General features: G+C 34.0%; 1 protein-coding gene across 1 annotated transcript in view; it reads left to right on the top strand.

The window, feature by feature from the left end:
- The window catches only part of LOC138694414 (endocuticle structural glycoprotein SgAbd-8-like), a 32065-nt gene extending 7043 nt beyond the window's left edge, over positions 1 to 25022 (top strand). The window contains exons 2-4 of the mRNA XM_069818108.1: positions 8589 to 8794; positions 17041 to 17296; positions 24254 to 25022. Of these exons, the coding sequence (XP_069674209.1) occupies positions 8589 to 8794; positions 17041 to 17296; positions 24254 to 24343 (552 nt within the window). The 3' untranslated portion in view covers positions 24344 to 25022. The remainder of the gene's footprint in view (positions 1 to 8588; positions 8795 to 17040; positions 17297 to 24253) is intronic.
- The last annotated feature ends 1239 nt before the right edge of the window (positions 25023 to 26261 follow it).

The following is a 26261-nucleotide window of genomic DNA, read 5'->3' as shown; positions in this document are numbered from 1 at the left end:
CCACAGTGCATATGATTTTTCAGTTCAGTTCGGTTTTTAGGTATGGACCCATATAATGCGTAAAAAAATACGTAGTCACACATACAAGTTCTTTGTCTGGGATATAATAGGAACTTCATTTATGTATCCACTAACATCCCAGTTCATCTAATTTTGAAGACCAACTTGTCAAACCAGTTCTCGACTGCTAGTCTGTGTCTCGTCTTGATGGGATGCTGCATAGAATGTAATGATGTCTGGGTAAGAAGACACTGCGTCCTTGATTGTATTTGGAAAGCAGCAGACAGACGTCGTGTGAATGTCTTTGAACTTCTCCTGCGTTGCCCAACTGTTCGGGGCGCGTCTTCACGGCTCTACATTCACTTGCGTCCACCTCGCCGTGGGAACGGATCCCCAAGGTGCAGGCAATACCATCACATGCTGCATCTGCTGGTCGCATTCCTCTCTATGCCTGCGCTTCAGTTGAAGCACTCATGTAGGCCTACTTTAGTTAGATGACGGGCAGTTTTTTGTGCACTGGGCTGTTAAAACTCGAGTTCTTCGCTGTAATTCTGTGCATGTTTCCTTCTGTTATACTACATCTTAAGTTTATTTTCTTCCCTTCTCTTTTTCTTACACCTTGCTCTCTGCTTCCTTATTCTATTCTTTATTCTTCGCCTCATCTTTACATTTCTTTCTCCTTCTAATCCTTTTTCTCGTGTTCTTCCTTTTTCTCCCTTCTCCTTCGTAATTATTTTCTTCTGTTGTCTTCATTCACTTTTCCTACTTTCTCTTTCCGCCTCCTCCTGACTTTTTACTTCGTCTTTCTGTTATTTTTCATCTTCCTTTCTTCTTATACAACTTTTGTCCTAATCCACTCCTTTCTCTTTCTCCTCCTGTTGGGATAAGCCCTTAAAGAAATGGGCCAAGAACTTGTCACCCATCAGTATAAATTTAGGATTTTCCAAATTCTGCCTTTCACTTATCTTCGGCTGGCAGTGGAGCCTTGACATTAGCGGAGCTTCTTAAAATACCGGCAAACGTCGGAAACTTGCTTTGGCGGTGCTGCTTTCCTCCCTCGACACGACGACTGGGCTGGGGATGCTGTGGGATACAGCAGTAGCAGCTGTGTTCCTGGTATTCGTACCCGACTAGACTTACTTGTCCAGCCATTTAACGTTCTTCTAGTTGATGATCCTTTCAGATTTTCCACCTGAAATACTTACTCTAGTCCCTTAAGTCGTACAATGTGAACGAAGCAAGACAAGTTTCCTTTAGGCTAGAAGCTCACATGAAGGTTAAGATGAGTCCCAAAAGCCCTTGCAAGGAAGAAATTATCATCGTGTACCTTGTAATTGATAATTCCTCCTTTCTCCCTAATTAATTAATTAATTAATTTCAATCATTCTCATATCACCCCTCCCCTCTTTCATTCCTGCTTTCAAAATTTGTTGTTCTGCAAGTACAATGTATTTTCGAGTTGAAAAAGCTACTACACAATATTACATAAGATAACAGCGACTGGTTTCATGTTAAATGTCTAGAACAAATTATTCTGTGCTACTTAATGAAAACTTAATATTTACAAAGACAGCTGCGGAATTCAACGCTGTACAAAAGAAAACTAGTCAATACAAATGCCTTCGTGTTTTGGGAACAGTGGCTGTCCAGTCACTGATCTGTACGATCTCTTAATATCTCCTAGGAATCTTTTAACCCTAGTGTATTCAGCGCCTGGTGACCACTTAAAATAGTTCAATCAAAGACCAAAATTCATAAGTAGATGCGATTGAATGTAAAAAAAGTGTTTCTGTAAAAAGAAAGGCTCAAATTTATGCCGAAATAAGTGCGAGTATAAGACGTTTTGTGTAGGCTTAGACACAGCAAATCCATGTACGACACGGTGAAACTTTTTTTTTTTTTTTTTTTTTAGAATTATGTTGTCAGAAGATCTCTTGATGTTTTACTGAATATGAAAAGGACATAAAATCCATGTAGGCTATAACAATATCATTATAAATTCATTATTAATGAGTGGCCCAGCAGCTTGTTTCATACTTAATGATTTCGCTACTTTTAGAGAGACAACACAGATTTCTCCCACAACTACTTTTATATTGTAGCGCTCTGAATGAAATCCTGATATTTTAGTTAATGAAATTCTGATGTTTTGTTTACTTGGGCCAACAAAGTTTCTTTGTAGTTTGTAATTTTGTCTTGAAATATTTATGGTACAGTCCTCACTGATACTTTCATTAGTTACGTATTCTTGCCTATTTCTGTATTTAAATAACCTCAAAAGCTTCAATTTGATTGATAGTGTTATTATAACTTTCTTCCCGCACATAAAAGTTTCCTCGCTGTATAAGAGTTTTATTGGTATGACGTTACAAAATTTTAATCGTATACGGCACTCGTTCTAGTGCTTCCATTTGATGTTATGCTGATGTAAGAGCGATGTGTTGGAATGCATTCTTTCTGTTTTCTTGTGATTATCATCTTGTTTCTTAAAAATGTTGAAAGGGAGGAAATAGTTCCTACTAAAATTTTACTTAGCACGTCGCTTGTAATTTATTGTTATTTATTTATTTTATTGTTAGTAAGTTTGAAATGAATACAAGTTAATACAATGTAAGATAAATTAGCCCACTTCTGAATGAGTAAGAATCTTGCTCAGGAGGGGATTCCAATACAGACAAAAATGAAATTAAAATTGAGAGTGAAGACAGATTAAAAAGTGTTTAATATATTTAAACCCAAAATATAAACCCAATACAATTTTTTTATTATTTTTTTTATTAATTTGGAGAGGATTCGTGATTAAAATAATATTAGAATAAAATTTCTTTAATAAGTTGGGACCTTGACTCACGATATGATAAAAAGCTGCATTGGAATGGATCAGAACAAATTCTGATTAAGAAATTAAATTCATGTTCACTAAATAGTAATCGAAAACTGAATTTCCTTTCGAAATCAATCTAACATGAGCTGTTTAGGTTAAGATCAACAAATAATTTCTCTTCGCATAACTGAAATATAGGCCTAACAAATGTTAAGAAAAGACTATAGTTCATCCATGTGACTTACGAATAACGTCACATGCTATGTGGAACTTGACAGCAATTTAACTTTGAAGAAAGTAAGCACGAAGTAAACTACTAGACACATGTCGCTGATCGGACAGTTAATGAAACCGACCCACATCAAGAGAAACACTGAAAGCAAAACCTGTCAACTTGTCACACAATATGCGTCTATAGAAACTTACACTTTTACAGGAATTAAGAGAAACACAAGCACTTTCCACTTTGGTGTCATTAAGGTCTATTTTCTTGCAATTTGTCACGGGCATCTTCCATAAATGGTTCTTGTCTAGTGCGACCGTATTTATACACTGTACCTTATAAGGATATAATTGGTACTGTAGTGAAATGTAGTTGTTTTATTACGTTATTACCATGCGTTCTCCGAAAACTTATTTATTTTATAGAAGAAGAAACTGAGTTCGTGACATTTGGAAAAGCTGATATAACACGAGAATAAGTTTCACTGTATCATTACATGATTCGTTTATATTTTTACTGCATGATAATAATTCTTCACTAGTAATTTTCGCCATAATAATAATAATCATCATCACGATCACCAACCACGAATGTTAAAACTTATAATCCGTTTCGGCGTATGTAGTATTTCTCCTCGCTTTTGATAATGTAGAACTCACAGAAGTAAATCGAAAATTTCCAAACTGCTTGAGGTGAATCTGCTAAGCTGAGCAACACAGTTCAGTGATATAGCAATCAATCCCCTAGGCAAGTTTGGTTGGCGAATTGATGACAATGAGCCTGAAATTATTTTCTAGGCTGATAGGAAATCCTGCCTTTGGGTAACGGAAGTGAAGAACTTCAATTACACTGCAGAATGGCGGAAGTGACAGCCCTTCTTGCGGAGTTAGTACACAAGTGAATTTGCTCGGGAATTCTAAGGAGCCAGTTCCTCTGCCAAGGTACTCGATTCTTTTAATTAGTCATCCTATTTGAGGGATTTTAAATATTCATATTACTCAAGAAGTTACTCGTAGTATAATATTTTATAGTCAGCTCAGACTTTACCGAGGATATTACGCTAGCACATATCATTTCCTATTAATTTCCAAAGCTGCGATACCTTCAAGATGGGGAAAAAATCTGAACAAATACTTAAAGAAAATGTTTTAAGATAATCATGTGTCAGGGCCCTTTATCGGAATGGAATGAACCAAGTTCTTACATCTATACCACTGAATATAAAAATATAGATCAGGATTGGATGTTATTATAAAAATATTCTGTTATAGGCTGTTTCAGGAGAAGTCATCCAAAGAAAGAACTACATACTTAGAACCAGGACTGGAAATATTAACGGGAGAGACGAAAAGTGCTTACATAAAAGATCTAAACATAGACTCGTCAAGTGGCACTATTTAGTGTAACAGGACCATCTGAAACAGAAAAAGGGAGGCGAAAAAATTAAACGGCGAAGTTGGGAAACGTACTTGGTAAAATAGGGCATGATATTCATTGACGCCAAACAAAAACTTATGAGGTACTGAAAGGGTTCAATGAAATAGGAAAAGATTCATTGTAAATAAAGCCCACTTTAGAAATAAATGGTTAAATTATTATAAAACGTTCATGATTTACAATAGTAGAAGCTGAAGAACCTGAAAGATATTCACTTTCAGATGTAAGATGGACCTAATTTTGATAGAAGGACTAAATACATTTTAAAGAAAAGAAATAACGAAAAGTCTATGATATTTGATGGCATAAATAGTGAATTCGTAAAATATATATTAGAAACTTTATTAATATCACCGGGAAATAAGCCTACTCAACTTAGCATAAAATATCTATATAAATATCATTAATGAATTATGTAATGTAATTACTTGAACTTTAATAAAAGCAGAATTACTTTTGAATATAGATCATGTATAGACTGTGCATTCACAATGGAAAAACTCATAGAAAAGCACAGAGAATACAATATTCCAACGACTCTGGCTTTTGTGGATTTTGAAAATGCCTTCGAAACACCTGATCGAGGAACTGTTTGGAAAGTTTTAAGTGTCCTAAAGCATTTGGTTGGGACAATACAGAGCCTACATCTAAATCATAATACATTTCATAAAAATTAGAAGAAAATCTATGAAGATTTAAATACAAATCACAAGGAATAAGGCAGGGATATATTTATACACTCACGAAGCATATCCAAAAAGGTAAAGATACACCACGTCAAGGCCAATAGACAAATATTTTATGCTTTTGTTGGATATACTGCTTTTAAATTTGACCATTACACTTAGGCTTGCTAGTACGAGCGGCATTTTTCAAACCGTTTGTGTGTGACGCAGTATTACAATTACAGAGCTGATTGAATATCCCGCCGTATGCGAGGTTCGCACTGTGATATTTCTTCTTGAAAAGGTGAGCGCCCGGCAGAAATTAACAGATTACGGCTCATTATGGAGACATTATAAATTGACAAAATCTGATGAAGTAGCTACTACCGTCAACTTTCGGAAGGCAGGACTTAATATGTTCACGACCAACTGAGGATTGGTAGGCCATTTGTGATTTCTGACGATCTTGTGAACACCGCTGCTCTGTTTAAAGTTTCAAATGTAGTTACGGGTCATCTACCTCATAGTCCGAATCTTACACTCAGCAATATTCACTTGTTTCTTCATCTAAAGTAACATTTGATAGACAACAAGTGTGACAGCGTTGATGAGGCGAAAGAAGAGATCATGACGTACTTCCAGAGCTGGCGGCAGACTTTTATGACTGAGGGATGCAAAAGTTAATTCTTTGAACAATGGCGGTGACTATGTGGACAAGTATGGGGGCTGTCGCCCGCGCACACACACGCATATTATATAAAGTTTATATGATATATATATACACGAAGTGGAAGGCAGAAAATAGGAAAGATTGGAAAAAGCTGGGTTTGCAGTGAAAGACCTGCCCTTAGGTATAACACTGAATGAATGAATTATGGATGACCACGAAGATTCGGAAATTAATAGCAAATATAATGAAATTGTAGTATTTAAGCACCGCTGACATCAATTATAAAATAACATCTTAAAGATAACCTTAAAATTAAACTTACTTACTTACTGGCTTTTAAGGAATCCGGAGGTTCATTGCCGCCCTCACATAAGCCCGGTATAAGTGAAATTGTATAACAGGCAGAAAATCTTTAAGAATTTGGGTGATATTTTTTTTTAATTTCAAAAGATGGTATTGATAATTGTTAAAATATATATATATATATATATATGTAAATTTTGGTAAAGAACCTGAGCATCAAAAAAGTAAACTTGTTATTGACCAATTGAAGAGAGGGATGTTAAAATGGCACTAAGGTAAAGAATACAAGACTCATAAATGGTCCTCTTTTCATGATCTACCTGATGAGCTTGGTTGAGATTTCTCTCCATGCGTATAGTTGGATCTATGATAATAATATTATATCCACTCTTCTATGAAAGTCATCTTCAGAAATGCAGTAGACCTCTTCATGAACTTTCCAACCCCTGGTCCGAAGAAGACGGCGACAGCTCCACGGACTTTATGATGCCTGTTGTTACACAATACAGTAACTCTCCCTTCCTTCCTTTTGGAAGACTATTGAGTGTTGTACGATTCATAAAATTGGAGTGATTATTCAGCATCCAAACAACGACATCAAGTTATTGACACAGTGATTATAACAAAATTAATAAAACAATTAATAAATAAGTGTCTATTTCAAAAGTAATAAATTATACGATTATGACTATGAAATAATTAAAAAACACGTCATTATAAATAACCGAAGATTACACGCTTGTCCCTGTAATGGGTTTTCACTTATTGCAGTGAAAGCTACGTAATTGAAAAGGTAAGTTTGAATGCGCTCAAGTGTGAAGTTCAAGGGAAGCGAAGGCCAGAGAGAGTGTGATGTAATGGCATGCTTACAGAAAGGACGGGAATTCAGGTTAAAAGCAGAACACACTACTTGCTTTTAAAGTGAGTTCATAGAAGCACGTGGGAGACAAATTTCAAGCAATTACTGCCGTTCCTTTATGTTGAAAAAGTACGACTAATGTATTCTTCCAACAAGAAAACATGACGATGATGACTGTAGCTATGGAAATCAGAAGATTTCAAAACAGGACTTTCACGAAATGAAGCATTCCTGAACACGTAGTAGCTCACTTGGATGAAGTTCAGTTTATATTGAGATATCAAATTTTTTTCTCCCTTCAAAGACAATATTTTATCAATCACAAAGTTCCCGGATGTTTTGAATTTCTTAGCTCACTTCGTTTCATATTGAAGAATATGAGCCAAAAGTAGTCATTTAGAAGCAACAACATAACGATGAAAGCGCAGACTTCGCCTCGTAGTCCTCCTCATAGTAATAAATACACAATTAGATTCTCATCATAGTTTTATCTAATGCCCGGTACTTGATCAATAAATTCACCCAAGTGCAGACACTGTAAACTATTTTTCTTCCTTAATGCTAACGGCCGTGCACCACGTGAAGTATATCTGCGTTCAACCAGGATAATGATTAATACCAGATTTATAAAAAATTAATAAATCCGAGACGCGTAAGCCCATGGAGGGCCCGGCTTACCAGACGGCTGCTAGCCTTACGTCCACATATCTCAACAGCATAGGTGAACGACCATCCAACCAGAACGGAGGTATCGTGTAGTTAGCACGATGATCCCCCCCGCCGTTACAGCTGGCTCGCACAATAGGATTTCCCAAATTAATCGTGATTCTGGGTTGGCACTGGAAAATTTAAAAAAATGTCCATAATCATCATGATCGTTATTTTAGATTATAGGAGTTTTCCTTGATCATATTTTTCTCGGCCATATAAAACAAATAACAAATTTAGAATCTTAAAAGTTTGAAAACTATTAACATACGGAAAACTGCATTTAAAAATAAAAGGATGTACAGTATGAATTACATGCGCCGACATACTTAAAGACACCATTGAAAGGGTTTAATCTGCAGAGATACCCCCTAAGTATAAACATAGTTAAAAAAACAACTTTGTACTTTTTGAAAACACACAAAAAAGAATAGTTATTTTTACCCCAAATCACTATCCAACTCCCTTAAATAATCACTTTAAACAAATTGTACTTTTGGCTGTACGAGAATCACACGATAATCATAATAATAACTATAACATTGCTATTTATCGTTCTCTTATTCCTCTTTCTCAACTCTTCTTTTTCTACAATTACAATATCATAATTGTCACCTCCTCCTCCTCCTCCTCCTCCTCCTCCTCCTTCCACAATTTTATCTTAATTTCAGTCGTTGGTACCTCTACATTAATTTTAATTGTTTAATGCTTATATATCACGTAATTTATCATGCAAAACTCGTGCTCCTATTGTTTGTCGATATGACAGGTGCAGTATTTTCCCATTTGATCCTGCATAGGCAATGGGGACACGATTTAAAACGCAGAGGAAAAAATCTATCATAACCACAAAAATTCTCCTTCCAGTAAATAATTCCCTATTACATTTGTGTCCGCAGGCCGTGATAGCGTCTTGCCTGGTGATGTCGGTGCTAGCACAGAGGCAGCAGGCGCCTCCTCAATACACAGAAAACGACCAGGCGCCCCAGAGGAGGCCGCAGCCTGTGGATGACCAGAGGCCCCTGGGGCAGGACCGTTACACGACGCCCGTGCCCATCATCCGCTTCGACAAGGAGCAGAGCGCCGACGGCAGTTACAAGACGAGGTGCAATAATTATACTAGTGTATTAGACTTAGGTGGTTTGCCCATTCACATCCGAACACTTAATTTTAAAAAATTGTTATATTTTTTAATTTCATTCTCATGTTTCCGTTACTTAATCTCCAAGTTCATCCATTGCTCCTATATCTCTTTTAAAGCCAGTCATATCGAATTCCGCCAAGAGCAATGATGTGTTTTCATTGCGAATATAATGTTCCGTATCATCCGAGGTGATGGGCCAGTGTCGTGCCGATCCCATAATACAGGAGTTGTACCATATGTGCGTCTAACAGAACGTCGGGAAAGAAGTCCAGAAACTGGCTTAGACTACTAATCTTCAAAATCGAAAAAGGGGTAGGAGTAGGGTTGTGGAGATAGTAACAGTATTGATGGCGGAAGTGGTAAACCTTTTAACATCATTAAGTGTAGTAGTAACCTATTAGTAACAGCTATATTAATGGTAAGACAGAGTAATAGTAACGTTAGCAATGGTATGAGCAGTAGTAGCAATGTCATTATCATTATTAGCAATATAAAATTAATGGGGCAGTAATAGCATTAGCATTCTTAACAATCGTAGTATTGGTATTAACAGTAGAGAAAATAATGCAATACATTAAGAATACTGTTAAGCTTATATAAGCTAGCTACCTTCGAGCTTCGTTATAAACGAAACAGAAAGCAGATACCATGAAAATAATAAGTTGTTTGATGAATAGTTATACCATGTTTCGCGTTACAAATTGTGCTTATTCTATATTGTGGATTTTTAAAGAATGATGTCAGATAAAATTAAATTAAGATAAATTTGAATGTCGATCGGTGATAAAATTATCTACTTTTAGACAGCCAATCCTAAAAATAGCTCTTTTAACACTAGGGAAGAGAGTTAAAAACTGACTGTTAAGCGTTAGCGTGCGAAGAGTGTTTTAATATTTGTGCTAAAAATATTTTTAATACTGACTTTTGACTGTTTGGACAATTGTCAATTGTATCCCATCAGATGTTACACGGTAGAAATCGTAACTGATGAGTAAAGCGGTTCGAACAACGCCAGACCTGCTTTTAAAAGTGACAGTGTTTGATTGAGAAAAGTGCAGAAATTAAATAAACTGCTTCAGGAAATATTTATTGGATAACCATAACTCTTTGACACATCATATTCTAAGAAATCGCTGAATTAATGCTGTAGTTGCTTATAGATATCTTTCGTGTGGAAGCACTACTGGTAACATACTTGCCAGAATTTACGGGAAGTACGAATATTATCAGGGTTTGAAACCTCCTCTGAACGAGTAGGAAGAATCTTTTTGCTATATTTACCTGAACATTTTTTGTCTTGCACCATTTCATAAACTTGTTTTCTGATATATCATATTGCTTTCTTGATTTTGCAGGTAATAATTTCAATGTTACTACACCAGCAGTTTCTTTTATTTTTTTTTCTATTCACATTCAGAATTACTGTATTCATTTTCGAACTCCAACCATAAGGCCATACTTACCATATCGATCAATATTCTAACGGCAGTAATATAATTATACAAAAAAAAAAATATCGTCGGTTTACAAGCAAAACACATTAACCCAAAAATATTACTTCTGAGAAAAGGGCGTTTGAAAGTTCTGGACAAAGCTGAATGCTGAAAATATTATGTTTAGTAAGTTGTTTCTTTTTATGTGTATTTCATTTCCAATTCTAAGTTTATACACATATATTATTTACATGATATACGCCTTTATCTCAGAAGTATATTTAATTTGTTTTGCTTGTAAACCGACGATATATTAAATTATCTACTGAGTTTATAAATACTGAACAGATATCCAAAAATATTGTACAACATATTATATGTTTAAAATGATGCTATTTTGTTCGTAAACTTGCTACATTTGGCCTACGGCCTCGTTTCGCAAACATCCCTACTCACGAAATAAAATGTAATTTGTTTAACACTTGTATCGTAAATAACTATTTTGAAAGGCTAACTGGCTAAGAAATTTCTGTAGACATGATTTACACATAGCGACATCGTTGCTCTTCGTACACCTCTGTAAAATATTGCGTTGCGGTGTTTAAAAGGGGAAGTACGGAAATCAAATTTGAAGTGGCCACAGAAACAGTTATTTCAACACGGTGTTTATATTTTTTGATCTCCTTTCTTTGTCTCTTAAATTCCGCAATCCAATTTTTATGATGGCATAAATTTCTTTTCCATGGTAACTGGTTTCACCTATGTTTATAACGAAGCTACAAGGGTAATTCTATGTAAATATTCCTAGGTATACACACATATGAGGAACGACAGATCACCATCAACGGTATGGTCTACGGATTTTAAGGCTGGAGAGTAATGTGTAGTGTGGCGAGTGGTGGGGCGGTTTAGCCTGTCAATACAGTCGGAACGTAACTCATTCCATCACGAGTGCACAGAAAACTCTTTTGGGCTGAAGTTGTTAGTGATGCTCCACATTACACCCTATACGCACCTCTCTCGATCTCTCACTGGGGCATCAGAAGAAATGTGCGATTTTTCCCCATTGTGAACGCGTAAAGAAAGAATGGTATATATTTCCAAAATATCCCTGCATCGTCTTTTCCCAAAATCCACTTGGATTGACAGGAAATTTAAGCGATGACTAGAAAATTACTAACACGAGTTCACTTTGTTGATGTAGTCAGCATGATATAAATCTAAGGGGAACACCGCTGTGGAGTAACGGTTAGCATGTCTGGTCGTGAAACGAGCAGTCTCGGGTTCAAATCCTGTTTGAGACAAGTTACCTGATTGAGGTTTTTAATTCTGAGCAACTTTCAGCACTGGACCCTGGACTCATTTCACTGGTATTATCACCTTCATCTGACTCAGACGCTAGATAATCATTGCAGTTCATAAAAGATCGTAAAATAAACGAATTAATAAGATCTAAGGCCCGGTCTACATTCAACGCCTTACTTGACGTTTCACTTGATCAGGCAAGACGAACAGGTGATCCATTCTCTGTCCAGCATTCTCCAGTCTTTCCTATTTTCTACCTTCCTCTTAATCACCACATAATAGGATCCATATATATCGAAGCCATCTATCATCTGATATTTTCTTCTGCCCCTAACTTTTCTCCCGTTCACCATTTCTTGCAGTGCATCCTTCAGCAGACAGTTTTTTCTCAGCCAGTAACCCATCTAATTCCTTTTCCTCTTCCTGATTGGTTTCATCATTATTCTTTCTTCCAGTACAGTTTCATTTTTTACTCTGCCTAGGTAAAATGGAACGAAAACTCATGTCCACACTATTCGTTTTAACTCATGATTTTTCCTCAGTTACATAGATATCATGTACCAAGAACTGCTTCTTCTTCCTTTAAATTAATTTGGGTATCAACTTTTTCTCCTTTAAGCGTGGGGAAATTTCATATGCATATCTTGTCTTCTAGATGCCATGTTCAATAGTTGTCTGACGTTTTTACTAGAATCAAAGCTCCAGACCGAGCGATCGTTCGTCTTTATTTCATTCAGGCAAAAAGAAATCTGTTTTACTCTTCTCACATAACGTTTTGACTGATGAGTCTTGCCTGATTGAGTAAAACGTCAGATAGGACGGTAAGTGTAGATGGGCCTGACTATGAAAGCAAATTGAAATGATTTACTCTGTTGACAAGAATATTTAATTTCTTTTCCCAGAACTACTCATGTTCAGTGGACATTTAAAATTATGACATAATTATATTCGTGATGCTATTTCAAACGTAATACTTTTATATGTTATAATTGCGTTAAAACATTTCATTCATGGCATTTAACAAGAAACGAAATTGTAGTGTCATGAACCGTGACTTGAGATCATAATCTGGAACACCTTTTTGTGAAGTGTGAAAGTATAATGTACTTCGTTGTTCCTTTGTTTAAAATACGAGATGTCAAAGCTTTTAAAAGAAAAAGTAGGTTCCACATTCTTCCAAGGAACTTGTTGTTATGTACGAATTATTGTTACGTAACCTGTGTGTTTTATTTCCTTGTTCAAGTGTTTTGCAATGGATGCGCTAAATGCCACCAGTTACATGGTAATATCACATACGTGACAAGCCGTCTGCTCATTGTCTTAAAGGTTACTCCCTTCACTGAGAGGCGAGTGGCATCCGACACGACTTTTTGCATCTGCTGTATGCAAAGATATCCTGCATAGTGGGCGTAAATTGATGAGAATTGGCATGGGTCGACCTTTGTAGGATCGGAGCGCGAAGTCGAGGTACATCTCACTCACAAATGATGGTTTCTCACAGAAGATAGATATCGTAGTAAATTCTCCACAAAATATTGTAAAATTTGTACAAGATAAAACAAGCCCCATTCTCATCCCAATTTTTCTCCCATTTTGTTAAATTAACTCAATTATTAATAAGAACTCCTATAATTTGCATTTTCTTAAAAAATTAACTAGTAAGAAACAAAAAATATATATAATAGAAACTAAAAGTAAACAATTTAAAACTGAACCTTTAACACATCTACTTATGCGTCTTTGTAAGCCTGTGACATGTTACTACAACGTGGAAACTCAAACGTTGAGGCTTAACTTTACTGCTTATAGGCTACATACAGATTTAAGTAAAGATTAATTTTTGGTTCTACAGAATACATCTGTTATGGTAACAATGATTGGTGCTGTGGATTGAACTTCGGCGTAGCTCAGTGTGTTAGAGCACTTCGTACGTAGAACCAAGGACCCGAGTTCGATACCCGGCGTCGGAGCGAATTTTTCTCCTCTAATAATAATTGTTACCATAACAGATATATTCTGTAGGACCAAAAATTAAACTTTACGTAGAATCTTCGCCCAACAATGTACATTACTGTGGAATCCCGGCCACCAAGTCACTCAATTTAGTGCGCTCCTTGTATAATGGCAATTGACTTAATATAAATGTCAACATACGTGTCGAACTTAGAGTCAGGCCACAAAGGGAAAAACACTAGAGGAGAGGGATTCGATCCGGTGCTGTGGGTTGAACTTCGGCGTAGTTCAGTGGTTAGAGCACTTGGTACGTAGAATCAAGGACCCGGGTTCAATCCCCGGCGCCGCGACGGAGCGAATTTTTCTTCTTTAATAATCATTGTTTACCGTTTATGTTTCGAGTAGCTTTCTAGGCATGTGATATTTTTTCTCATTTCTTATTCACATCTTTGTCTCTTACCTCATACAGTGCATCTATTCCTTTGTAAAAGATTAGCTCTGTCTTTAGAGTTATATATCTGTAACTCCGGACTAGGCAAAGTATATTTATTAGTAAGTCATTACTAATTACGGAAATTTATGCACCAAAAGGCCCGAAAATATGCATGCAACTATTCAGTAAAAACTGTTTAATTATACGCTGAAAATTGAAATATTATAGGCTATGCAGTAAAAAATGTGGTTTAAATGAAAATAAGTGGCAGCAATAATTGTCATCAAGCCATCATCGTTTTCATTAAATATATTTTTCTACAATTTAATTACTCATTTTACATAAATACATTTGAATGGGTAAATTTCTAACTTTCCAACTTTTCTTTAACTTTCTTTGCTTTTCACGTCATTATTATGGCAGTAAACAACCAACGATTTCTCCAGACTCTCTACTATGTAACTTCTCCTCTTATGTGTCAGAAAAAGTTAAAATGTCGAGAACGCTCTCTCGACATCACATGATGTGACTGGTGTATACTTGTAAAAATAAATGTTCCGAATTTCAGTGACTGTTTTACATTTTTCACTGAGAATGACAGCGATTTGGAGCATTTCTTTATAGTCAGGATTATTCTAATGCATATTTAAATTTTGTAGACACTGTTTACTTTCTGATCCTGGAACTGCTTCCAAAGAGTCTTTTACTTTTCGCAGCAGTTTCATGACATCAACAATACGTCACAAGTGTCTAAATGCAGTACATTCATTTTTGGTTCGACGAAATCAGAGTAAAAGTCTGAATGACGACGCGTATTTTAGCTCTGGCTCCTGAAACATTACACGGTTACAGAGCTAGCCTTGAATAAAAGTGGAAAACGACCCAACTTATACACTAGAAACAAGCATCTACTGTCGTCGCGGCAATTTCATGTCCTCAACAGTAATTAACTAATTATTGATTTTATTTCTCAAATCATTTTTATATTTCTTGGAAATTATTCTTATTTTCAGCACAGAAAAATTTTGAAATTAGATAATAAATCGGGAAAACAAGTAAAAATGTTAACATATGCATTTAAATATGTAAAATAAGGGGAAACCCTCGAAATATGCATTATGAAAAATAAAATTAGCTTCATTCGAACTTAAAAACCATGATCGGCAAAAATCCACTTTCACTTTTTCAATATGCCAAATCAATAGAAACATGCAATTCCATGATGTTCTGCGGTCTAGTCATTACTAGCTATAACTAGGTGGACAGACGAAGAAGAACATGCCTGGATTGATTACGCAAACGCAATTCTAGTCTGATAATAAATTATGGATATATTATGTTGTTCAATAAATTGGATACAAAAATGAGAGAAATTATACAGACATAAATACAGTTAAGAATTTATTATTATTATTATTATTATTATTATTATTATTATTATTATTATTATACACGGAAAGTTTTACCTCACAATAAATTAATAGTTGCATTAAAATTATTTAAGGAAGTACAAATTAAATAGGTTAACATCAATAAGAAATGCGAATATATTAAAATACAAAGGCATTATCTTCTATCCTGTCATAACTTAACGCTCAAATCTAATACAATATATTTTATTGTTTCACTTTCTTTTGTAATTAGTTAAGTGATTACTTATTTCATTTTCCTCCAAATTATTACAATAAGAGTTCATCGTTGATCGTTGTGGAGTAACAGTTAACACGTCTGTCCATGAAACGAGCGAGCCAGGGTTCAAATCCTGGTTGGGACAAGTCACCTGGTTGAGATTTTACGGGATTTTCCCTGAGCCCATTAAGAGCAAATACTGGATAACATTCGACGCTGGGCTCATCTCGCTGACTTGCACCCATGCTTCCAATTTTAAATAATTTTATTTCGATATTAAGTAATGGTCATAATAGGCCTATAGAACTCCGTAATTAAATTAGTAATGATAAATGATGAAGATGATGATGATGATGATGATGAGACCATTATCCCTCAGTTGTCAGTTTCATAGAAGCCTCAAGAACGGACGCATTTGGTACTGTTATAAAGAAAATCGACAATCAGATAATCTCGAGCTGAATCGAAACAGCCCAAATAACCTCATTCATAATTGTTCATAACGGTGATGATGATGATGATGATGATTATGATGATGATGATTATGATGACGATGGAGATAATAATCAATGATCCAATGTTCTTTTCCTAGCGGTATGCAACGGAACACAGTACCGGCAGCTTTCCTCTCTCAATTCCCTTCAAAATTAACATTTCTGTAATGGAATGGCAAAATGAATCGTACAGTCTGTAATGGTATGATTCAATGAAGAAAAAAGTGCTTGTATCAATACTTCTCAAACTCAGATACTATTATTAAACCTGTATAATTTTCAACTTTTGGTCAGTATCGGCACCTTTTTTCGCAGAAAAAACAGTGATCATCACCATCACCATTATAAGGTATTCTCATAATTAAATTCATTAGAAGCTGTAAGAAAAAAATAGATTACATTTCTGTCTCAGTAATATATATATATATATATATATATATATATATATATAATCAAGATATCCGGCCCCGGAATAATTTTTCCCTTGATATTATTTAAGTCTGCTTCACAGGGAGCTTTACTTGAAAGCCAGATTTGCATAATATATACGTCACTGTAGGTACGTTAACAGAAAACCACAATTCAAGTCACACAGAGTTTGTGTGCACTCAGAGTTGGGTTTCTGGCGTCTTACCAGCCCACTCGAGTTGTGTGGATATAAAGGGAAAAATTGGGACGGTGTCGGGTACAGTTTCTGGGTAGCTCAGTCGGTATAGCATTCGTGCACTAAGCGAAAGATCCCAGGATCGATACCCGACCTAGGAACAATATTTCCCTTGAAATTATTCAAATCTGCTTCACAGGGAGTTTTACCTGAAAGCCAGATTAGCAAAATGTTTAATAACCCAAATAAAGTAACTTTCATATTTAAATATGAAGTTGTTCACAATTATTCTAGCTATTGATTCAAATATTATTAACAATACTTCATCAACGCAATTTATATTTCTTATGTTGCAGCTACGAGACCGGTAACAATATTATTGCCGAGGAAACAGGATTCCTTAAGAACCCAGGAGTAGAAAACGAGGAAGCTCTAGTGCAGCACGGTAGCTACACATACACGGCTCCAGATGGCAGCATAATCACTGTTACCTACACAGCTGACGAACAGGGCTTCAGGGCAACGGGTGACCATCTGCCCACGCCACCCCCAGTGCCAGCGGAGATTCAGAAATCCCTGGACATCATCTACGAACAGATTAAGATCCAGCAGGTACGTTCTTCAACGTATTCCGTCTTCACGGTCGAATGATGGTTGGAATAAATATTTAAACAAAGTAAGCAAACATTTACGGGAAGAATGCAAACATTTTTCACGGTAATTCAGGTCAATTATAAGTGCTGCAATTTGAAAGTACACGAATTAACACAATTTACTCCATTTTGCGTTAGCAGGCCAGAATTTTACTTTGCTGTTTAACTCTTTCATTTCGAGAAGAGGAAACAAATACTATAAGTATGCAACACGTAATCCACATAAGCAGTCCTGAATTGCGATTGTTTTGTCTTTCAAACCTCAGTCTCACAGAACCGTTTCATTTAAACTGATTTTAATGAGTTAATTTCATAGGAAAGTTGCTATCATTAAATACATCCACCATAGCATATCATCATATACAGTACATAATAATAAAACTAAATTAATCAATATAAAGGGTGTAAACTATATAAACTGCCAAAAATACTGATGGTAGAGCATCAATTTCTGAACAAAAAAAGTCTAATAACATTTTTCTGTATCTCTTTTGGTTTTCCCAGAAAAAATGTTATCTGTGATAATATAATGATAATAGACCGTCATTATTTACTTCGGTCCGCCACTTAGGTGATATCCTTGTTTACAAATCAGGGTACTCTGTTGTCTCTATATTGTGATGATGTAAGCGTGTGTCGGACGGAAGGCCATTGGCAATGACTCGACGTGTAAATATTCAGGAATGCCAAAACGCCTGAATTACGTGCTCATACTACAAGCAATACAAATCTAACATGATTCACTCATCAGCAAGATAATGTACAATCACGGCTCTTAAAGAAATGTTGTGCGGGTTCTTGAGAGCACGCAGTGCAGGCGTTTTGACATCTCTATATTAGACTACTATCAATTCTAAAAACATTATATTTCAGAAATCAAAAACAAAAATATAAGAAAAAACAAAATTTTACTCTACATCATGTTTAATAGACCGAGATGTAGAACTACAGTCTGTATAATTTTGACAGTTTGTATCGTTTACATCCTGTATTTGTTACATTATCAAATTATAATCAAAGGTAATAGTTGTAGAATATGTTTTACTACGTATCTCTGAAACGAACATTTATACAGCCATAAGCTCTAAATTGCTTAATTTTTTTGTTAATTTTAAGAAAAATAAGTACTCAAAACAATATCGTTACATACGATTTCAGGATAAACGCTATTTAGTTTTATTTTTGTTAAAGAAAGTCCATTATTTCAATTAAAGTAGTTATATTTCCCGTACAGAACTCTTGAAAAAAACTGGCATGTAAATGCTGAATATGAACGTAATCCCATTAGTAGTTTAGGACAAATCGATTTCACGAACGGTCGGACAAATGGACAGACAGCATGTCAAAAATTATCTTCCTGCTATCAAGACTACTGAGTACCGAATTTCCGTAGACATTTATAAATTGGATTTTCGTCATAGCACAATACCTTCCCTTCATAGCTATCTCATAATATATTGAGAAAGTAAAAATATTTTAACAATAATGTTATTTGAAGTTCTTCTGCAAAATTATTACGACACAGCGTTGGAAAAATGTCATCTCTAGATGATTTCTTTTCTTTTGTAGTAAGTGAAGGCAGTGTGCTCTCAAAAACCAGCTGATATATAATCCGAATAGGAAAATATTTCAGTTCATAGTTAGTAATGAAAATAAATATACGGGAATTAAGTCATATAAGAGACAGGACAAAGGATTTCTCTAATTAAATATGTGTTAAATGATTTCTTCATTTAGGGATTGGGTTTGAGGGAGGCTTATATAGAAACTATGACATTTTTAACAAAAAATCTACGATTCTTGTAAATTGTTCCTAATAACCTATTTTACATGTTTGCAAAGAGCGTAAGTCAATTGGAAACCCTCCTAATGACGTCATAATTAAAGGCTCACGTTCTTGTCGATATCCTAAGTCTTCTAGAATTTTTTAGCTAAGAAGCTGATATTTTCCTTATATGATTATTATAGATATCATGCTTGACAATTATTATGTACAGTACATACATTTTTCCAGCTCTCCAGCTTTCAAAAGAAAGAAATATGTGGCATAAACAAAAAAATAAAAAAGTGATATGGTTATTTAACATTTTTTCCTGTAATCTGGCTTTATTAAAAATGAATGCACAATTCATTTCTTAACACAGCTTTGGTGTTATATAAAAATCTTCAGATTCATGGAATTAAATTTGTATGAGAAGTAGAATTTTGAAAATTTTCCCCTTTCTTAAAAAAATGAATAGGCTAACTGAACAAATATGTGCATGATAAAGGTGCTATTTGGTAATTGTATTAGGTTGCTAAGTCACATATGCGTACTAAACATGGAAGCTGTATCTTAAAAATGTAGAAAATTTCCAGTTTCACATTGAATTAAATGTTATATATTTAATGAACATTATAGCTCGTAATGAAATTTGGAAAACACAATCTATACAATATGCACCACATAATGTGCAATAGTACCGTAGAGGACAGGCATTAACGATCATTGGGGTACTACAGTCGCAGTATTTTATTATTGATATAGTGAGATATCATTCAAACCCCCTACAGCATAAATTTAATCACTAAGCCTAGTCAGCAAAGCATAAGTTAAAACCAGTCATACATTTTATGAATTCATCCTGGACTAACATCAAAGACTGAAGAAATAGATAACAAAACATTGAAAGGAAATAACGAATGAAAGTGGGAGGCAAAAGTACGTTAACTTGATATCCGGCCTTGTTAGTTAGTTGCGCAATCGCATGTTGTCCGAATATTATGGTACACTATGAAGGGCATTCCAAAGTGTAATACCATTATTAACTCGTATGTGTAATTTAAAATTAAGTTATTGTTAAAATAACTAGAAGGAACTGTATCCCACTTTTATGTCCGAAATAAAGATATGTGGATTATGGAAGATGTTATAGGCCTAAATAATAAGTTAGTTGAACAAGTATGTCCGTTAGATAATGTATGAAAGTAAATATAAATCGAATATAACGGACTTTATGTGAATTATCCGAATGTATGTATTTCCTGCAACAGGTTCCTTTTTCTGTAGTTCCCAAACAAAGGCCTCCGGTAACTAGTCGTGACTTCAACGTGTAGCACCCAACATCCAATATCTCTATCGAGTGAATTAGCGCTAGTCACGGTTCTCACGATACTCACTTGTCAGTCATGACTCATTTAAGTAATACTTCTAATTAGAAGCGATGATATTTTCATAACTTCACGAGAAATTATTAAAACAAATTCTGGTGGGAATCATAAAATGAAAAATATCTGAAAGAGATGGATGGCTATCACGTAAGTTCAAGGAAACATCAGTTCTCTAAGACTGTCTGCATAATATGTAGGCTTCAACAATATGAAATCCTTATGTAACAGTGAAGTGGAGTGCAAATAACTATTTGTTTAGCTTTCACTAAACTAACGTGTAAATAATTAGGAGGCAGGTATTACTTATGTCTCATCTCGCATACCAACGCTTGAATGCACAAATTATATGATATGTAGATAATTCAGTAATGATGAAATGAGATTAGCAGATAAAATCACTGTATTGGGAAAAGTACTCTCCCACGATTGTTTTATTTGCCATAAACCTCTTATTATATTTAGTAACAAATGCATTTTTATTCGTAAAAATTTGTGGTGTTACACATTGGTCATAATATCTTCACTATATACACATACTGATTTAAATTAGTAAATAAATAACTCAATACATAACTAAATAAAATAGATAAATAAATAGATAAATAAATAAATAAATAAATCTGAATTTAACACTTCTAATGGTTATACTATTTTACTGATATTTTTGGGCCTATCTTTCCTGTTCATTCTTTCTCTATTCTTATAGCATTACATTGTTTCTTTTACTGTCTGGGGCAATGTAATTCCTTTTCCATTAACGTGATTTTTTTTTTCCTCCCAATACTCAGCCACTCGTTACTTACTTTTGGGCTGATGGTAACGGTTCTCCGGTTACTTTATTAAATTATTTTATTAATATCTTTCTTTGTATACTCATGTTATGTTATTATTGTTATTATTTCGATCTTATTCCTTTGTATAGAACGCGCGTCGCGGTTAAAGCTAACGCTGCAAGCCAGAAGGTCCAGGGTTAGATTTCCGATGGAGTCATGGATTTTTCCATTGATCTACTCCAGCCCCACTATGACCATCAAGTCTAATCAGCCTCTAACAGAAATGAGTACCAGGGACATTCCCTTGGGGGTAAAGGCGGCGGGCACATAGGACTGATATTCCTACAACCATTAAATTGCCGATTGTGTGTAAAGGTTGGTGCCTTAACCTCTCGCCACCCTCCGGGCCGATTTGATCTGTCATGGGATTGACTTTACTTAACTTTACCTTCCTTTGTATACTATATTTTTATTCTATTCCTCTTCGTTTTATACACACTTCTACTAGTTCTATCCTGATTAATTTCAATGAAATAATCTCACATTTTATGCACTTATTTTTATATTATTATACTATATTATTATTGTTATTATTATTATTATTATTATTATTATTATTATTATTATTAAGCTTATTAATTTATCTTATACAATTTTGATTAGAAATGTTCTTATATATCTCATTCTTCACGGTTGTATTCTTTAAAAATGATGGTTCATGATTTTGTTTTCTTTCGATTTTATTTGTATGCTTGCATTCTTTATTATTATTATTATTATTATTATTATTATTATTATTATTATTATTATTATTAGTATTGTTGTTGTAACTAACCGATTATTTCATTCCTGGTGACCTCATTGCGATTACATTTATTCGTAACCCCATTCTTGATATTCTCATTCTCTACATTATTATGCTTATTTTCCATCTTATCTTTATCTACTTTTTAGTTTCATCATGTTTTATTTTTCAGTTTATTTTGATAGCCGTTCTTTCTATTCTTCTTATTGTTCCCTATTGTTAATATTATCGGTATTTATATTTTCTCATTCGCTATTATTTAATACAAAAAATTGTTCAGACTTCCATTTAGAAATTTGAAGCTAAGAAACTTCGCTGTTAACTTTAAATCTGAACCTGGTTCAAGATACCAAGAAAAGTGATACTCAAAAATATGTCCTAAATTGCTAGCATTGAAAACTATTCATAGTAGATTCCTTAACAAAGAATAGCTTCATATTTTTACAGTCCAACCAAAATGCAGCAACTGCTGGTGCTATATTATGTCCTCTACTTTTCTCGTTTTATAAATCCTTGGATTATGGAGCTATACATTTTGATGGAAAAGTTGAAGCCATGTATTCGACACTTCTAATGTGTTGTACCGGATCTCTTATTTTAAACAAGCTGTTTTATTCACTAAATTGAAAAAAATAATAACTGATTGTTGGAAAATTCACCATCTGGTGAAGCGTAACAAAATGATAACTTTTTCCATAGGTACCGGCACACTGTAGATTATCTGGTATTGAAGCTGCTTGCCTTCTTCCTAAGAAGGGAGATAATTCAATCCATTAGGCCATTAAACTTACAAGTAATAGGCTTTAAAAATGCAAAATATAAATAAAATTAATTAAAACAATTCACACATGATATATTAATACTGAGGAAGGCAGGAAATAGAAAAGATTGGAGAAGGCTGGATTTGCAGTGAAAGACAAGACCTTGGGGAGAACACTATGAATTAATGAATATTAATACTAGCAAAATGTGTCTAAATTTATTTATTAAAAAAAAAACAATTTCATTAGAATTTGTCTTTAAAACTCACCAACAGAGTAAAAAGTATTTTTTTCATAATCAATTCTAAAATCTAATTTTAAAGCTTTTGATTGATATATTGTAATACTGACTGGTAAGCCTATTATATAATTTCATCCACATGACAGAAAAATTGTGTTAGTCTTTTGTAATCTACAGTATGGAATATTAATTTGTTCTCTATTTCTAATTTCGTGGCTATGAATATTGGCCACTAATGAGTAATTATCAATATTATGTCGAGTGTAAAGGACTACATCGTATATGTATAAATTTATAGCTGTTAATATCTTTAATTGTATGAAAAGTGGTTGACCATGTTCAAGATAGTTTTATTTACATAAAATTCTAAAGGCTTTCTTTTGCAAAATCAAATGACTCAATATACAATAAAATTTAATTCCTGAGAAGAAGTGCAATTGCAACTTTTCGAGTACTTACAGGGCATGATTGTCAAAACCCTCGAACAAAATTAGAATTATTTCTTTAATACTTTGTCCATTATGCAGTCTTCAGAAATAAATGGATCAGAATCATCTTCAGCGATGTCAGTTCTTTCTTTGAAACCCACTGGGTGTGAGAAATTTTGGAGAGCAAGAAAGTTAATGAATTTATTGTCAAGAACTCAGTATTAGTTAATAACACTTTTCTCATTCTATATTATAGTTCTTGTTATCAGTTTTATACTTTTATTCTTATTCACATAGTCTCATTCTTTGTCTTACTTTTACTTTATTTCTTAAGCTTTTGATATCATTTTCATCGTTAGATTTATTCTATTTATTTTCTTTATAATAATCTAGCGCCAAACAGTTCAATTTAACTTTTTGAAAAATGAATGAAGTTACCAGCAAAATGTATCAGCTTCTTAAATATTTCTCCTCCATATAACCTGCAGGGATAACTAATGATTGTCAATAACTTTACAAATTTAATCACTAGAAGAATCCGAAAGGAAGTTCACAAAACATATGGGAGACTAGTACATAGTAAACTTAATAGTTGATTTCTCAAATTACTTTGAACTCAACACGAATATTATAAAGGTTAGATTTTAAGACTAGTAATATCATTACAATTGGTCCCACATTTGCAACGATATTAAGTTATTAATCAACTCCGTTATAATTTTCTCAAATTCGATAATGACAATTTTAATTCTTTACAGGAACAAGAAGCAAGAGATCCAAAGTTTCAGAAACCAGAAGAATCTAACTTCGCAGGAGAAGAAAATTACCCCAACAGATTTAGGCAGTGAGATATTTAGTATTTTTAATTATTAACAAATGGGACATATTTATACGAAGACATGAAAAATCTGTGACCGATATTATCATTCCAGTGAATTTAATGATAAGAGTATTGTTAAGACCAACAAGTGCGTGCAATCATTACAGTCGAGTAAAGTTCCTAATATGATAATAAAATTACTTGTTCAACACTTTCAGAGTTGTTAACATAAAAACATTTGCATGAAATACATAAAAAATATTATTTCTTACAGATGTCTGTTTCCTTGCAAAAAAAATCTATAAACAGTCGTCTCACAAAAATATTATTAAATGGATAAATAAACGCATAAATTATTCAATTGTTGCATATAAGAAGATATCATTATTGAAATATTCTCAATGATTGTCACTTGTTGTTCTTTCTTGTGTGTGTGAAATACGAGTAAACTGAATGTGTAGAATTCCTTGTATAATAGATCTACAGTATGACGAGCAATATTGAGATTAATGTGGAAACCCAAAAATGGGAAATTTGTGCCAGAAGACTGCAACAGAAATGTACTTTTAGGTTCTTTTTTATTTGAGCGACTTAACAGTACAACTGAGACGAAAGTCTAAAAAAAATCCTAGACAAAAGGGGATATTTTGTCACACATAATACTTGTACAATAATTATTGATAATAAACCATAATCTTGTAAAAAAATACCACGAGTAGTTATTACATACTTATAATCTCTAATTGAAAGGAGACATAATCTCTTTCTATACGGTGAGTATGACTAGATATAGGGTACATATTTATAATTTTAATTACAACAGGTCCGAAGAATAAAGATTAGTAAATAATTATTAAATGTGAATATGACATGGATAATTAATTATTACGAAATATTATTAAAGTACTTTAAGAAAAATTTATTTCTCATTTTTTATTACAGCTACCTGTAGTACAGTGAGGAATTTCTCAAATAATAATGATCTCAATTTCATATTGATATCCACAACATAGGACATGAATTACGGAAACAAATAACGAATCTGGTTTTATTTTAGATTCATAATCTTTCTTGCACGAAAACATTTGAAGGGTTCAGAGCCATAGTGGGCCAAGCGCCATAAATAAAAAGCGAAGAAAACAAGGGTTAAAATTAAGTGATTATTATAATTTAACGAAACATATAGCAAGTAATATAAAGTAGCCTATGCATATTAAAACTATATGACATCAATCTTCATTAAACTATGGTATTCACTTGACTTTAAACCTTGCTTTCTCCGTTTTTAATAAATGGAACTTGGCCCACTATGGCTCTGAACCCTTCATTTGTGCCCTTTATGTATAAGAAAACTTTTGAATGTAAGGATTAAATTGATAAACAGAGATATTAGATTAGGTCAGGGCAACCGTTAAGAGAATGATAACAATCTACTATTCTTATTTACCTTTTACAAATTCCATAACTATGGAAGTAACAATGCCGATTTACGGGTCACAGAATTGGACATTAAATGGCTCAGGAAAAAGAAAGAGTCGACAGAAATGAGATTCACACGACGAGATGAAATTAGCAACCTCACAATAAGGGAAGAAATTAACATTTTTAATTTAGAAGAAATTATTAGTGACAGAAAGAAAAAAATGAAAAGATTACATTTTACGAATGGGTCCAGAGCGATTAACGAAACAAGTTATGTCGTATAGGTTATTCTGGAAGAGTGATGTGGGGCGTCCTAGAAGAAGATGCAGGTATATTCTTGTGTGACCGAAACGGACCTCTGGTCCAATTTGTTGTGGATGGTGATGATGATAAATTACATTAGGACACCAATATTCGGAAAGTATTTAATTTTAAGTCATGATCAACTAAAATAAAAACGCCAACGGCGTGGCTCAGTCGGTTAAGGTGCTTGCCTGCAGGTTTCAAGTTGCGCTCGGGCGTGG

Source organism: Periplaneta americana, chromosome 2 (genome assembly GCF_040183065.1).
Source record: "Periplaneta americana isolate PAMFEO1 chromosome 2, P.americana_PAMFEO1_priV1, whole genome shotgun sequence".
Taxonomy (NCBI): domain Eukaryota; kingdom Metazoa; phylum Arthropoda; class Insecta; order Blattodea; family Blattidae; genus Periplaneta; species Periplaneta americana.
Note: the sequence above shows the minus strand (reverse complement) of the source record. Positions and strands in the feature narration are given on the sequence as shown.